This window comes from Mustela erminea, chromosome 18 (genome assembly GCF_009829155.1).
Source record: "Mustela erminea isolate mMusErm1 chromosome 18, mMusErm1.Pri, whole genome shotgun sequence".
In the NCBI taxonomy this organism is placed as follows: domain Eukaryota; kingdom Metazoa; phylum Chordata; class Mammalia; order Carnivora; family Mustelidae; genus Mustela; species Mustela erminea.
The window spans coordinates 1,769,203-1,785,025 of record NC_045631.1 but is presented as its reverse complement, the minus strand read 5'-3'; the positions used below and the strand labels follow the sequence as shown (position 1 = coordinate 1,785,025).

General features: G+C 58.2%; 1 protein-coding gene across 3 annotated transcripts; it reads left to right on the top strand.

Annotated features, from left to right (window-relative positions):
* The first annotated feature begins 3,744 nt into the window (after positions 1 to 3,744).
* On the top strand, positions 3,745 to 11,720 carry ARRB2 (arrestin beta 2). 3 transcript variants are annotated; one of them, XM_032321313.1, is made up of 15 exons: positions 3,746 to 3,875; positions 6,592 to 6,622; positions 7,290 to 7,350; positions 7,462 to 7,506; positions 7,672 to 7,868; positions 8,151 to 8,210; positions 8,571 to 8,638; positions 8,774 to 8,909; positions 9,108 to 9,192; positions 9,390 to 9,462; positions 9,740 to 9,877; positions 10,568 to 10,651; positions 10,743 to 10,822; positions 10,931 to 10,985; positions 11,234 to 11,720. In XM_032321313.1, exons 1-15 carry the CDS (start codon positions 3,853 to 3,855, stop codon positions 11,325 to 11,327), a joined length of 1,230 nt encoding a protein of 409 aa, XP_032177204.1. In that variant the 5' UTR covers positions 3,746 to 3,852; the 3' UTR covers positions 11,328 to 11,720. The 3 variants fall into 3 exon arrangements, with proteins under 3 accessions (XP_032177205.1, XP_032177204.1, XP_032177203.1); XM_032321312.1 differs by having other exon boundaries at positions 10,743 to 10,985; XM_032321314.1 differs by lacking the exons at positions 9,390 to 9,462; positions 10,568 to 10,651; positions 10,743 to 10,822; positions 10,931 to 10,985; positions 11,234 to 11,720 and having other exon boundaries at positions 3,745 to 3,875; positions 9,740 to 10,517.
* The last annotated feature ends 4,103 nt before the right edge of the window (positions 11,721 to 15,823 follow it).

Here is a 15,823-nt window from a genome sequence, read left to right as displayed (position 1 = left end):
GAGCTAGACCGCTGGGTTCAGACCCCAGCTTTGCCTCTTGCTAGCTGTATGAGTCTTTGAGTTTCTTAACTGTGCCCCCACTTCCTCATTTGTAAAGTGGGGGGTGATCATAAAACCCTAACGCATAGAGCTGTGAGTACTGAATGACCTGATATTTGTAAAATGCTTGGAACAGTGTTTTGGCACATGGTAAAGTGTATCCTGGTGTTACTTATAGCCCTGGGGTTTGATGTCTTAGGAGGATTTTCCTAAGCTCCAAGGTTATAAAAATATTTTCCTGTTTTTCTCCTAATCCTTCTATAGTTCTATTCCATGCATTTAGAGCTTTAACCCATCTGGAATGTATTTTGTTTAAGGCATGAGATGGAGACATCACTTCTTTTCTCCCAAATGAATAGCCGACTGTCTCAACCCAGCTCAGTGAATATGCCGTTCTTTCTCCGTCGACTGGAAATGCTACCATGTGAGTCTGTATCGGGGTCCTCTGTTCCCTTTCATTGCTCTGTTTCGTATCATTGCACCAATAACAATTTTAATTATTGTTAACATAATAAATTATCAGGTTAGACAGAGGCCTGCTTTATTCTTATTTTTCAGAATTATCCTGGCTAAACTTGTGAGTTGATTTTTCTGATTGTTTAGAATCAAGTTCCCCTCCCCAAAAAGGCCCATTGTTATTCACTTACTTAGTTTTGTAAGATTTTATTTATTTATTTGACAGACAGAGATCACAAGTAGGCAGAGGCAGGCGGGGTGGGGGGGGAAGCAGGCTCCCCGCTGAGCAGAGAGCCTGATGTGGGGCTCGATCCTAGGACCCTGAGACCATGACCTGAGCCACTCAGGTGTCCCCTATTCATTTACTTTTAAAGACTAGTCAGGTGCAGCAGTGAAGAGAAGGGGGCAAGAGTAGAACAAGAAGTTGGAACCATGAACCATCACTTGAGATAAGCCACTACCTTTGGACCAGCTTCCCATTGTTATTTTGATATGGTGTCAAATTTATACACAATCTGCAGAGAAACAACTTCTTTATAATGATGGGTTTTCCCACCCGTATATGACCCATCTCTTTAATTTTTTTCTACTCTTCTTTAACATCTCTCTAAAATTGTCCTTATATTAGTACCTTTTAATACAGTAACTTTCATGCCACAGAGACCACTACAGTTCAGTCCCAAAATCGCCTTATTTTTTTAAAGATTTTATTTATTTATTTATTTGTCAGAGAGCGAGAGAATACAAGCAGGGAACAGCAGAGGGAGAAGGGGAAGCAGGCTCCCCGCTGGGCAGGGAGTGCCACACTGGGCTCAGTCCCAGGACCCTGAGACCAGGACCTGAGCTGAAGGCAGATGCTCAACCAACTGAGCCACCCAGGTGTCCCCCCAAATCACTTTAGATTTATACCAATATTTATCTCATTATGTTCTGGTCCTGACCCTTTGACAAAAGTGATTCATAAGTCTAAAAGAAATGTATGATCTAAAGCTTGGAAGGGAGGAAGAGTGAGCTTAGAAGGGGGAGACAGAACTGAGGGCCTATGTTTGAACCTTTTTTCAAATAACTTCATGTCTTTAAATTCAGTTAGTGAACATACAGTGTATTACTAGTTTCCAATGTAGAATTCAGTGACTCATCAGTTGGACACAATACCCAGTGCTCGTTCCATCATGCGCCCTCCTAAATGCCCATCTGCAGTTACCGCAGCCACCCAGCCCCTCTGGCAACCCTCGGTTTGTTCCATGGAGCTAAGAGTTTCTTACGGTTTGTCTCCCTCTCTGATTTCATCTTATTTCCTCTGTTTGAACCTTAAAGAGTATCTCAGAAACTGTCTTGTTGTGCATATTACTTTCTCTGTTGCATGGAAAAGTGGAGGGATACGTGTGAAGTTATTTGGGCGGGAAAGACAGGGGGACAATGAGAAAAGACATGGAAGAAGGGGAAATACATCAGCTGCTTAAGTCCAGAAAGGTCCGACCCATCATCCCCCTTCCCCTGCCTCGGCCCCCTCCATTGTGCCCTAGAAATGGCCCTTCTGCCTGGCCCCTCTTCTCCTCTTGACTTGTTTCAGTCCAGACAACCTTGCCCCACTCTCTCCATCCTCCACATTGCCCAGAATTCTCCTCCTGAAGGAGGAATCATCATGCCAATCTCTTGCTTTAAAAAAGCCACTACTGGATCTAAGTGTCCTCCAGGGAAGACCTCCACCACATTCCTTCACCTGCTGTATGGAATCCTTCACACTCTGTTCCAGTCCTCCCCCTCCCCCTCATCTCTCCTGTGGTGGAACCCCACAAACCCTTCCGCAGAGGACGTGCCTTGCCTTTCTCTATCTCTGCAACACCTTTTCTCAACTTCTGCCCACCCTTCAGAAAGACTGCCCTCCAATGTGTCCTTCTCTGGACAGTGTTCCCCCACCACCTCTGCTCCAGTCAAGCGCCGGTAGTCGCTTTGTCTTCTGAACCATACCTCCATGATAGTATTCTTGTGACCCTAATACCTGTTTATGTGTCTCCTGAACTGTGCTAGGAAAGCAGGGGCCACGTGAATTCATGTCTGCATCCCCATCGCCCAGCACAGTGACTGGCACAAAATAAGCATGGAGGCATGGACAGATGGAGGCATGGATGGATGGAGGCATGGAGGCATGGAGGCATGGACGGATGGAGGCATGGAGGCATGGACAGGTGGAGGCACGGATGGATGAAGGCATGCATGGATGGATGGAGGCATGGAGGCATGGACGGATGGAGGCATGGACGGATGGAGGCACGGATGGATGGAGGCACAGATGGATGGAGGCATGGACGGATGGAGGCACGGATGGATGGAGGCATGGAGGCATGGACAGATGGAGGCATGGACGGATGGAGGCACGGATGGATGGAGGCATGGAGGCATGGACAGATGGAGGCATGGACGGATGGAGGCACAGATGGATGGAGGCATGGACGGATGGAGGCATGGACGGATGGAGGCACGGAGGCATAGACGGATGGAGGCATGGACGGATGGACAGATGGAGGTATGGATGTATGGAGGCATGGACGGATGGAGGCATGGATGCCGGCCGCGAAGAGACGACAGGAAGGGATGGGTAGTCGGAGACACTAGGCACAGTAACCCGGTGGAAGAGGAAAGATAAACGCCAGAGGGAGCTGACACAGCGCAGTAAAGCGGCGGGAGGGCGGGCCGAAGAAGGCTTCGAGCACTGGGGAGCGCGGCGCGCCCTGAAGCAAAGCATCACGCATGTGGAAGCGCTCACCCACGTGCGCATCCCCTCATCCTTCCTCCCAGACGGTGCCAGAGCTAGCTCCGCCGCCCCCGCCGCCTCCGTCGCCTCCACCACGGCGGCGAAAGCAAACAAAGGGGAGGGGACCCCCGCGGCGCCCTGGGCGCAGGGAGCCAATCACAGGGCTCTCCCCTCCGGGCAGGCGGGCACCTCCTTGCCGGGGAGCCCAATCGGTTCCGACCGGGGCGCGGAGGGGCGGGGAGATGGGCGGGCCGAGGGGGGACGGGGGACAGCGCGCGCAGGATTGACCAGCCCACCCACCCCCTCCCCCGCCCCGGGAGCGGCGGGGCGGGGCCGCGGAGGGGCGGGCGCGGGGGAGGAGCCAATCACCGCGCGGTCTGCGCTCAGAGGGCGGGCGGCGCCGCGGCGCGCGCGGTCCGGGCTGACGCAGCTGGGCCCTGTTCCCCAGGAGCGCGGGGGGGCCGAAGGGGCGGGGGAGAGGAGAAAGAGCGGCGGGCGCGCGTGCGCAGTGGCTCGGGGAGGAGCGGGGGACCTGGCAGCAGGCTGGGAGGCTGCGAGCGAGCCGCGAACCGGGCGGGCGGCGGGCTGCGGGCGCGCGCACCATGGGGGAGAAACCGGGCACCAGGTAAGGGAGGTGGGACCACGCGGCGGGACGTGGGCGGCGGCTCGGGGCGGGTGCCGGGACGGTCCCCGGACAAGGACACCGGGGAGAGAACCCGGGGGCCGGACTCTTGGGTCCCTGCGGGGGCAGCCATCTGGGGCCGCGCGCCTGGGTCCTCGAGAATAATGAGGGGGACGCATGCCAGGGCCCTTGCAGAAACCGAGGGCTGAAGGCGATCAGGAGCCTGGCGTCTGGGTTCTCGCAGGGATGTGGGGGCCGGACGACTGGGTTCTCCGGTGCAGGCAGCGATGCAGGGGCGGAGGAAGGAGGAGCAGGTGGCTGGCCCTAAGGGGTTGGGTATGGGAGGTCCGGATGCCGGGAGGGGATTCCCCCCCCCCCTCGAAGGCTCGTGCCGAGCTGCTGGAGAGCCTCCTGTCAGGTAAACCGCAGGCAGTCGGGCTGTCCCAAGGGCCAGGTGTCTCTGCTTCCAAACTTCTGCCTTCCCCCAGGTTGCTAGGAGCAACAGCTTCATCTTGGGGGAGTAGAGTGCCTGACGACCCTCCCCGCTTCTGGGCCTTACTTTTATTCCCGGAGGTGAGGCAAGGCAGTATCTGCCCTGAGCACGCCATCCACTCCCCGGATGTTTTCTGTGCAATCGTCGAGGCGCCTTCCTTCCACTGATACCCCGAGTTCTCTTTTTTGGTCTCTAGCAAAATCCACTTCCTGTTGTGGGCCAACACCCCCCGAGGGGATAGTGGGTGAATGCCCAGGTCCCTGGGGAGCCGGAGCAGAAGAGGAAAAGATTGGGGCCGTATGCCTCTATCCAGGAGGGACCAGGATGGGGCCTGGGTCCTCAGACATCACTTGGCTGAAAAACATCATCATCTCAGCCCCACCACTCCCTGCCCGCAGAGGATAAGAACCCAGGCTTCTGAGCACCCCATCTAGTAGTATCAGAGAGATGATCAGAGGGAGGACTGGTGCCCTGGATTAGGGCTCAAACACCCCCAAAGAAAGGGGAAGTCACTGACTTGAGGGAGGCCCCCAATTTCCGTTATGTGGTTCCGGGAGGAGGATGGATGGACCAGAGGGGGACTGCTGACTTGGCACAGTCCCCGCCACCTCCGTCTAATTCTGGGCCACAGGAAATGGAGAACTTCTGCTGTCGCTGGCCCCCTCGATGGGCACCTCTGGGCACCCCCACAGTCTGCCTCCTTGGCCGACCTCGGTGTACAAGTGCTGCTGCTCCCCAGCCTCGGCTCCCCAGGGCAGGTGGCCCTGCGGACACTTGGGGGCCGTTACCCCACAACCACCATCGGTGGCTTCATCCTAATAGGAGGAAGCCCTGGGACATAGAGGAAAACTAGAAGCAAAGACAAGGGGACTGGAAGGTGCCCTAGCTATCCGTCCTTAGAGTGGGTACTTGTTCTAGCTGCCACCCTACCAGTGTTTATTCTCCTTTATTGGATGGGGACACCGGGGGCCACCATACCCTTTGCCTTATGGCCTTTGGACAGCCTGACCTTATGGGAAGAAGTGGCAAGTGAGGTTGTTAGAGCAAAACCGGGGACGGGGGTTATTACTGGAGGAAGGATGGGCCAGTCTGCGGGACTTCTGTTTTTACTTGCCAAAGACCCTTCCCAGGGCTTGCTGCTGAGACAGCGCATGGAGATGAGGAAAGTCAGACCCACAAGTGGCCGGAGCCCAGGGGCTCACCGGATACCTACTACACCCACAGCAGTAGGCAGAGTCTGGGGTTAGATTGTTTCAGCTTGGGGGAGCAAATCCCTTGCAATTCAACACTTAGTGGGGATTGCAGAGATGGGAGAATACCAGTTTAGTGAGGGAGAGCGTGGGCTCGGAGCCAGACCGAAGGTGTTCATCTGAGCCCCACCGTTTCCACCTCGTGGGGCCTTAGGCTAAACCCTTCAGGCCCCCATGCCTCGGCTCCCTCACCTGTAAACTAGGAACACTGGGACCTCCACACGCAAAGCCCTTGAAATGGCGCTGAACCTGGGGCATTCTCCTGATCAACGGCAGCGGGCATCGCGGTTCTAGCAATTGGCTGGCCTCGTGCTGGGGGCGCAAACTGAGTACGGCCTCTGGCCATCGCAGGTGACCTGCTGGGGCAGGTGATGTGTGGCTCGGGGCCTGTGCAAGCTCTCACACCGCCCCCCCCAAGAGGAGTAACCAGGGTCCGGGCTCGATCTGCTTCCCAAAGGAAGTGATAGCTGAACTCGACCTCCGGAGATGGGCTTTGGGGCTGCTGAGATCAGGGATGGGGAACGGTCGGAGGTTAATGGAATCAGGTCACACTAAAGTAGTGCCTACAGGTAGAAACCATTCTAGGCGCAAAAGCCAGGGCCGTTGCCCTGCTGGGCACTCCAGCTGTCTTTGAAGTACTGGAGAAGTCAGGGACAGGGTTCGGTCCTAGACAGAGGCTCCTACAGCCTGCCCATTCGGGTCCCCTGGGGCAAGTGCTCTGGGAAGAGCCTGGGTAGTTCCTGTGGCAACCAAGGGCCATTGTCCTAGGAGGAGGGGACCTAGTGGGGGGGTGGGGTGTTGGGAATATTCAGGCCCTGTGGTGGCCCTTCTCCTGGGAAGAAGTGGGAGGGGTAGAGCTGGCAGAGCCCCAGAGCCTGCAAGCAGAGTCCCGGGTGAGTTCAGCTTCTCGGGCCAGGGTGGGGAGGTCCCCGCTGCCCAGTGTGAGGCAGCGGGGTTTCCCTTTCTATTTTGCTAGGGTCTTCAAAAAGTCGAGCCCCAACTGCAAGGTGAGTCCCCCATGCTGCTTCTGCTCCCAACCCACTCCGGGCCCCTGCAAGGCCCAGCCTGCCCCTCGCCCATCCCCAACCCCTAGCTCCCCACTTCCTGTGACAGCTAAGAGCTGACTTCCTTCCTTCCCGAAGCCCCTTGCCGCAAAGGCCACTCAACCCCAGCCAGCGGCAGGGCTGGGTGGGGACAGGTCCCTGGGTGGGGACAGGTCCGGGTCCCTAGGCTAGAGGAAGGGGGAGGAGCCAGGAGCCCTAGGCTATACCCCTCTTGGGAGTGGGCCCAGGGTTCCTGGGCTGGGAATGGTCAAGAGCCCCTAGGCTATAGCCTGTGTATCCCAGAGCGCCCGGAGAGGAGCCCGTGAGACCACACCCTGCTCTCTAAATGACTGGGGGGCCCCCCTGAGTCCTCTCCAAGCCCACTCCCCACTCACCACACACACACACACACACACACACACGCGCTTGCCTGACTTGTGGACAGAGGTGCAAAAAGCTTCAAGGTTGGGTAACCTGGGAAACCCCACTGCTCTCCCCTTCTGACCCTGTTGGGAGGAACCCCAGGGCTAACCCCAGCCTGGGAAAGACCAGGGGCAGGACGAGTGCTCTGGGGCTTACGTGCCCCGCACCCTCCTGCCCCATCCTCCCTGTGCCCCTTCTGTATCCGCAGCTCACTGTGTACTTGGGGAAGCGGGACTTTGTAGACCACCTGGACAAAGTGGACCCCGTAGGTAAGTGTGTCCAGAAAGCCGCACCAGGCCCCCAAGACAGGGAGAGGCTCCTGGGCCCAGAGATGGAGGGGAGGCCCTGACAGGAAGTGAGTTTGTGTGTCCCTTTCCCAGATGGCGTGGTGCTTGTGGACCCTGACTACTTGAAGGATCGCAAAGGTACTGGCCCGAGAGCAGGGGGCGCCTCAGGGAAGTCGGGGTGGCCCAGTGGGGCGGGAAGAGGGAAGTCGGTTTCAGGCAGGTTGGTTGCTGCTGGGGATGAGGGCTGGGGCCGGGGGGTGGGTGTGGGATCCTGATCACCACCAACAAACCCCCCCCCCGCAGTGTTTGTGACCCTCACCTGCGCCTTCCGCTATGGCCGCGAGGACCTGGATGTGCTTGGCTTGTCGTTCCGCAAAGACCTGTTCATCGCCAACTACCAGGCCTTCCCGCCAGCGCCCAACCCCCCGCGGCCCCCCACCCGCCTGCAGGACCGGCTGCTCAGGAAGCTGGGCCCGCACGCCCACCCCTTCTTCTTCACAGTGAGGACGCCCTCCACCCTCTACAGGGCAAGGGGGCTGCCACTGAGTTGCGGGAAGGGGGGACGGTGAGGCCCCTGCTCCAGGCACATCTGGAATCAGCAGTGAGGAGGAGACCCTGGACAGCCCCCCCACCCCGCCTTCACGGTCACTCTTGTGTCTGCCTCCTCCCTGGGGCCCCTCCCTTCTTCCCCTTCTCACCCATCGGGATGCCTCCTCCAGCCTCTTAGTGGGGATTGGGAGAAAGATCTGGAAGAACCGAAGCCTCCCCTTGCCTCCCCACAGATCCCCCAGAACCTTCCCTGCTCCGTCACCCTACAGCCAGGCCCCGAGGACACGGGGAAGGTACAGCGGGAATGGGTCCGAGGGTCAGGGGACAGAACGGGCTCCAGTAGGAACCTGGCACCCATCGAGAGGGGGGCTGTCAGGGAGAAGCCAGGGTGGGACTTGTCCCCGGTGGAAATGTGGTCTGTCTGCTCCCGGGTGACTCTGGGCACTCCCAGGTGAGTATAGGGGCTCGCCTTGCAGACAGGACCCAGGCGCTGCCAGGTACTGGGGGCTTCGGGAGGCAGAGGACGAAGCCCCAGGCCCTACACTCCTCAACACACAGTGATGGGGCAAGAACCCCTGACCGAGGCGAGGGAGAAGGAAGGGTGTGGCGGTGTCAGGGGCCTTGTGTAAGATGTGACCTTTTCTCCTCCCAAGGCCTGCGGGGTAGACTTTGAGATTCGCGCCTTCTGTGCCAAATCACTAGAAGAGAAAAGCCACAAAAGGTGAGGGAAGCAAGCCCCCCCCATGCTGTGCGCATCCCCTCCCCACGCCTTGGAGCCCCAAGCCTCAGGGAGGCAGCGCTGGGGGTCCGGGTGTCTGAGGACTCACCCCCTGCCGCCCCTCTTCCCCACCCCCAGGAACTCTGTGCGTCTGGTGATCCGAAAGGTGCAGTTTGCCCCAGAGAAACCCGGCCCCCAGCCTTCAGCAGAAACCACACGCCACTTCCTCATGTCCGACCGGTCCCTGCACCTTGAGGCCTCCCTGGACAAGGAGGTGGGGTGCGGGGGCAGGATGCAGGGGCTCCAGTGCAGAGGGCCCTGGGGGAGGGCTGGAGCCACCTGCCAGGACAGCTGGGTGTGGGCGTGGCTTTAGAGGGAGACTGAGCCACGGGTCTGTGTGGGGGAAGGGGGGACGCTGATAATGGGACCAGTGCAAACAGATCGCATTAACTTGACCCCCTCTTCCCGAAAGCTCTACTACCACGGGGAGCCCCTCAATGTCAACGTCCACGTCACCAACAACTCCACCAAGACCATCAAGAAGATCAAAGTCTCTGGTAGGAGGTGGGGGATAGGAGGGGGTCTTGGGGGTGGGAGTTGCTGCCCACGTGGTATGATTTCTGCGCAGGGACACACCCCAGTGCGGGAGGCTGCCTCAGAAGGAAACACAGCCCCGTGGGGTCCAGGGCAGGGGGCCTGGGGGGCTGCAGCCTGCGCTCCAAGCATGGCTGCCTGACCTCACCCCACCCCGCAGTGAGACAGTACGCCGACATCTGCCTCTTCAGCACTGCCCAGTACAAGTGCCCTGTAGCTCAGATCGAACAAGAGTGAGTAACAGAACACCCCGGGGCTGCACCTTAGGGCAGAGGAACAACCCTGAGAGACCGTCCCCACTCTGAACCGTCCCCACCTACAAGGGCCTTCCTTCCCCGCAGGTGGCTCTGAGCTCGCTTTCTGGAGTGGACTGAGCTCTAACCCAGCCCCCATTACCTGTGGGCCCAAATAGGGCAGCACTGGTGGGGGGGGAAGCCCCCGGGGGGTGGGAGCAACCACCTCGCCCGGCCCGCCCCCCCAGAGTCTCAGTCTCCTGTCCCTGCTCCCCAGTGACCAGGTGTCCCCCAGTTCCACGTTCTGCAAGGTGTATACTGTCACCCCGCTGCTCAGCGACAACCGGGAGAAGCGGGGTCTGGCCCTGGATGGGAAGCTCAAGCACGAGGACACCAACCTGGCTTCCAGCACCATGTGAGCGGGGAGGCGGGGGGGCTCCTATGGCCCAGGCTCACGCGCTTCTTCAGGCTCTGTCCCAGGCACCCGGTGCTCTTGGGGCTCAGAAGGGACCAGAGAATCCAGAGGGGGAGGACAGACAGATCAACGGTGAAATGTACCACCCGTCTAGTGACGAGCGTGGAGAAGGAGCAAGGCAGAGGAGGCAGGGACGTGTCAGGGTGGGCGGCATGTGTGCCCTTTAAAGAGGCTGCTCCCCACCCCCAGGCATGAGTCCTTCTGAGGAAGGACCCAGAGTAAGTCGGTGACTGGCCACACAAGGAGCGTCCTGGGCAGAGGGGTCCGGTGGCCCAGGTGCTGTCTCTGCAAGGACGCGTGAGGGAGTGTGGGGCCGCCACACCTCTGGGTGATGGCCACACCGTCACTGATGGCCGGGCCTCCCCCAGGGCGCCCAGGTGTGAGGGGAGCGCTGCGTGAACACGCATGGCAAGCCAGAGGCCAGAATGAGTGGGGAGGGGTGGGGGGGGATGTGGTCGGGGTGGCGGAGAGCTGGATGGTGCCGGGTCACAAGGACAGGTCACAAGGACACTTTAAGCTGCAAGCGGGGCACCCAGGGGTGCCGCGGGGTGCTTGGTGTGAGAACAGCACAGCCCACACTGCTGGAGGCCACGGCCGGGACGGGGTCCCACCCAAACCCCCTCGTTGCAGCGTGAAGGAGGGCGCCAACAAGGAGGTGCTGGGCATCCTGGTGTCCTACAGGGTCAAGGTGAAGCTGGTGGTGTCTCGTGGCGGGTGAGTGTGCGGGGAATGTGGGGGGCGCGGGGGTCTCCTCCCGGTGCGGCCGCGAGGGCCTCTCACACCACCTCCCCCATCCGCCCCGCAGGGACGTCTCTGTGGAGCTGCCTTTCGTCCTCATGCACCCCAAGCCCCACGACCACATCACCCTCCCCAGGCCCCAGACAGGTGAGCGCACCCCAAGCCCCCCACCCCCGCAAGGCAGCGGGAGGCAAGGCCAGGGGAGACCCGCTGGTCCCCCCCGGTGCCTGCCCACCTACCCCTCTCCTCCTGCAGCTGCTCCGGACACAGGTGTACCCGTGGACACCAACCTCATTGAATTTGATACCAAGTAAGAGACTCCACCCCTGCCTTCGACCTCTGACCTCTGTGGCCAGAGAGCCCTGCAGCCCCCCAGGGTGCCCTCACCCCTGCTTTTCTCCTCCCTGGGGAGGGAGGGCCGAAACACCCAATCCAGATGGCATAGCCTCCTTGCCCATGGATCCAGCCCCTTCGCTCGGACGCCCCTGTGTCTGGGAGGGGAGCGGGGGGCCGAGCAGAGGGCCTGGAGCCCTCACTGCGCCCCCCTCCACCGTCAAGCTATGCCACGGACGACGACATTGTGTTCGAGGACTTCGCCCGGCTCAGGCTAAAAGGGATGAAGGAGGAGGATTATGAGGACCAGCTCTGCTAGGAGTGGGTGGGTGCGGAGGTGGGGGGGCAGACTCTCCGCCCTCCCCGCCTCTGCCCAGCAGCTCCCCCCACCCATGCCTCCCCTCCCTCCCTCCCGCGCTGGCCGCCCCAGGCACACACTGGACCCATCTCTCGTGGAACATGGGCCTGATGTTTTGGACTCCAGCTGCGCCCCCCCCCACCCCCTCCCCCGTGGGCGGCAAGCTGTGTTCAGACTAAATTCTGCAGAGGGTGCTGGAAAGACAGCGGGGAAGTGGGGAGAAGGAACCCCGCGTTCAACCTCACATCACAGCAACAGCTTCCCTTTCCAGGGAGAGGAGACCCTCTTGGGGGAGCAAGGCCACTTCTCTGTTTCTGAGCATAAAGAAGAAATTAAACCTTTTCATAGGCAGGAGCGTCTGTGTCTTCAGTGGGGGGTGGGAGGAGCAGACCGGAGCTATCAGGGACCGGCCGCGGGGGGCTGAGCACCCAGCCAGCCTCCTCGCCGGGCCCCAAGGCCATCAGTCGGTGTCCGAGTGCTGGGCTGCCCTGTGCTCCACGGAGGCACTGAAACGCGATTGCTCGGCCCAGAACCCGCAGCGTCAGCTGTCGCATTCACAGGGGAAACAGCTGCTCACTTCCCCGAAGGCTGGGGGCCTCGGGAGCTGGGCAGGGCAGGGCTCTTCCTCATTGCCGCTGGCACACGTCACCACTCGGTCATGTGTGCTGGGTGCTCGGCTCCGGCCACCTAGTCCTGGGGCTCGGTGGGAGCCCGGCCACGGGCCTCCCTGGACAGAAGCCACACGACATTCCGTGGGGCCGGGGGGAGTCTCACCTGTGACATCCCCCTGCGGCTTCTCGGATGTGCGTCAGGCACTCCCGGATGCCGGGCTGCAGGGCGGGAGCAACCCTCCACGGACAAGGCCTACCCCCCCTGCACCCACTCCCACTCCTGTCACCCAGCCTTTGTCTCCTGTGTCTCGTAAGGCTCATCATTCACTCAGTGAGCAGCCCGTGCCTGGGGTGCCCGTTCCGTGCCGGGTATCACGAAGGACATCGCAGTGACCAAAGCCACCATTGAGTCACTCCCTGGTGACCTCGTGACAGTATCCATGCTCCAAAGGAGAAGTCCAGGGCGAGGAGTGCTGACCTAGCCTGGGGTTTGGGAATGATCTCTCTGGAGGGAGGGACCTTTGAGCACAGAACCGGCAAATGAGGAACGGGCTGGAACCTTCTGGGCGATGGCAGCACTATGTGAGAAGATGGGAATGGGGCAGAGACAGCAAGGCTAAGTGGTTCCAGATGGGGCCCGGGGGCCACTCCTATGGGCCTTCAGTCTGTGGAGCCTGACATCCAATTAGACCACCACCATTTACCCACGGACTTAAGTGCTGCCAAAATGCCAGTGCCCTTGGCTGCCCCCCGCTCCCCAGTACAGCCCACCCTGCACAGCCCGGCCCCTGCCACACAGAGGAAGCACCAGCCCACCCCGCACAGCCCGGCCCCCGCCACACAGAGGAAGCGCCAGCATCCACTGATTCCCACGAGCCCACTCTGACCTCTGAGCTCTCGGCCCAGAGCTCAGCAGGATTTCAGGTGAATCAGGACTCCCCACTCCCAACCCCCAGGGAAGGGGGGAGGCGAGATAAGGACGCACCATCCCAGGCTCTGCCTTCCAGGGTCCTGATCCCGCAGGTCCCAGGAAGAATCCACACATCTAGATCTTGAATGAGCACACGATTTGAGAGCCGATGTCCTTTTTTTTTTTTTTTTTTTTTTTAGCTTTTTATAAAGTTGTTAATGTTTTTAAGAAAGCAAAACATGCACATGGTGTAGAGAAAAAAGATCCAAACCATGTACGATCAACAGCGGAAAGAAGGTTCCCTCCTGCCCCTGGTCCCCGTGCCTCATTCCCAGGGGCCACCACTGTCCCCAGTCCCGTGACCATTCGTCCCGAGACAGTATTCAAATAAACCACAGATGCTGTTCTCATCCAGTCACACCTGCCCAGGTGCATTTCCCCTTATTCCGGACAGACAGTAGCACAATGTGCCCTCCTCTCTCTACCACGCTTTTCCCGTTAGTGGTGCCTTCCCTTCTGCAGCAACGCCTACAGATCTTCCTTATTCTTTCAGTCGCCCTGTGACTTTCCACTCCCTGGGTGGCCTTTATTTCTACCCATCTCCTGCCGACGGCCGTGAAGGAGGTCCGCTCTTCGGCTAGGCAAACACCAGGGCAGTCATTATCCCCGAAGACAGGTCTTTTGGGCACACACGAACTGGATCTGCAGGACAAATTCTTCTTCTTTTTTAAGATTTTATGTATTTATTTATTTGAGAGAGAGGAAGAGTGAGTGTGAGTAGGGGAAGAGGCAGAGGGGGAAGCAGACGCCCCACTGAGCAGGGAGCCTGATGCAGGGCTCCATCCCAGGACCCTGGGATCATGACCTGCACCGGAGGTAGACACCTAACTGACTGAGCCACCCAGGCACTCAGCAAGTCATTTTTAACACATCGTAGGTGCCAACACCGGGCACTGGGTACACGCCCGGGGCTAATGCCAACCTATGGTCTCTAACCTCAGCTGGGCCCTCAGTTCCCAATGAGCCTCTGTCCCTCTCTGTCTTCCTGGCCACCTCCCTCGCCACCTTGCAAATCTTCCCCCATGCTCCTAGTGACTTCTGATTTTCACAGAGATGAGGGCGCCAGGGACGGATGACTGCAACTTCCCGCCTCTACCCACAAACACCAACGGGGATGATTCCCTATGCAACCAAGCTCAAGCCGCCGCCGCCAGAGTTCAGAGCTCGTCCTTCCACCGGTGCCCAGGTCGCTCCTCTCCCACCTCCTCTGACTCCCCAGCTCATCCCGCCATCCCCTCTCTTCAACCTCTGCCTCTTTCTCTGCCGGTTCTCCATCTGCGGTATGTCATACATCCACGCAAGTCTCTTCTGCTCAAGGAAGGATGGAAACCAGAGAAGACCCTCCAGTCTCTTCCACATAAAGTCAGTCTCTACTCATTTCCTCACTACCATTTCACTTTTCGTGCGTTCTTTTCTTTTCTTTTTTTTTTTTTAAGACTATTCATTTATTTATCTGACAGAGAGAGAGGGAACATAAGCAAGGCAAGTGGGAGAGGGAGAAGCAGGCTTCCCATGGAGCGGACGCGGGGCTCGATCCTAGGACTTTTGGGATCACGACCTGAGCCGAAGGCAGACGCTCAACCCACTGAGCCAACCACGTGCCCCACGTTGTTATTTTCAAAGTCATGGACACACCAAGAGTAAGGAGTCAGATAGAAGCACAAGGCTTATACCCCATGGCTCGCCAGCTCCCTTCTCAGAGGTAGCTGCTTTTACATCCTTTGATGTTTTTCCTGGTGTTGACCTCCAAGCAGCGTGCTCACTTTGCTGCTTCCTGACTTTCGTCTTAAGCATCATCGCTGGTGTCCCACCATACGACGTGAAGACTGAGCCCCCTTCCGTGTCTCTCCCCAGCAGTGAGAGACCCCCACAGGCCCCATACTCCCGAGAGAATAGTATCGGGGGAGGTTAGATCAATAACCAACATTCACACGTTCGTGCCTACATTACCCGGCATCCTCGTGCCGTCTATCGATGACCTGTCTCCTCCGGCACCAGGTTGTCTGCCCTGAGTCACTGTCATTTAAAGAATCTGTTTATTCTCTGAGTTCATCCCTAACTCTCCAGATGACCTGTGGAGCATGCTGAACTACCCACGCTGGGCTGTTTTATTGGGGGAAAAATTATGTTGCTGAATCATTGCATTTTCAGCCCGCATCCTAGCACACCCGGAGAAGAGAATTCCAGATTGGAACAACTCAGGAAATAAACTTTCATTTAACCCCCATTTTCTTTTAGTTCTTTTTTTTCTTCTAGTTTTTAAAAAATTTATTTATTCATTTAAGTAGCATGGGGCTCAAACTCACTACACGGAGATCAAGTCTCACACCCTTCTGACTGAGCCAGCCAGGCGCCCCTAATCTCTGTGTTCTTTTTTTAAAAGATTTTATTTATTTATTTGACAGAGAGAGACACAGCGAGAGAGGGAACACAAGCAGGGGAAGTGGGTGAGGGGGAAGCACCTCCCCACTGAGCAGGAAGCCAGATGTGGGGCTGGACCCCAGGACCCTGGGATCATGACCTGAGCCGGAGGCAGACGCTTAACCACGGAGCCACCAAGGCGCCCCACTCTCTGTTTCCAATACAGTTCTGCCCCGGGTGGGCCTTTCATGCAAAGACCCTCTGTTTCCCGCCTTCAACAAAGAAAACTCCAGTAATGGGATGGGCGGGGGTGAATTTAAGAGTAAATCAAGTTGCTTTTATGCTTTCTTCACTACTGGCTTCATCTCCACCTCATTACTAAATCAGTCACCAGATACCCTTCTGTCTTGATGCTTCTATCTAAATTTTTCCTATTAATTCCTCTGCTTCTCTCTCTTTGACCCCCAAATAAGACCCCCCTCCTTGTTGTTCTTGTATTAGGACTTTTAAAAGCA

Excerpts from the sequence above, each read along its gene's own strand:
- ARRB2 (XM_032321312.1), top strand. The coding sequence starts at position 3,853 with ATGGGGGAGAAACCGGGCACCAG. Across the intron at positions 7,507-7,671 it reads CTACTTGAAGGATCGCAAAG|TGTTTGTGACCCTCACCTGC; the intron begins GTACTGGCCCGA and ends CCCCCCCCGCAG. Across the intron at positions 10,652-10,742 it reads CTGGTGGTGTCTCGTGGCGG|GGACGTCTCTGTGGAGCTGC; the intron begins GTGAGTGTGCGG and ends TCCGCCCCGCAG.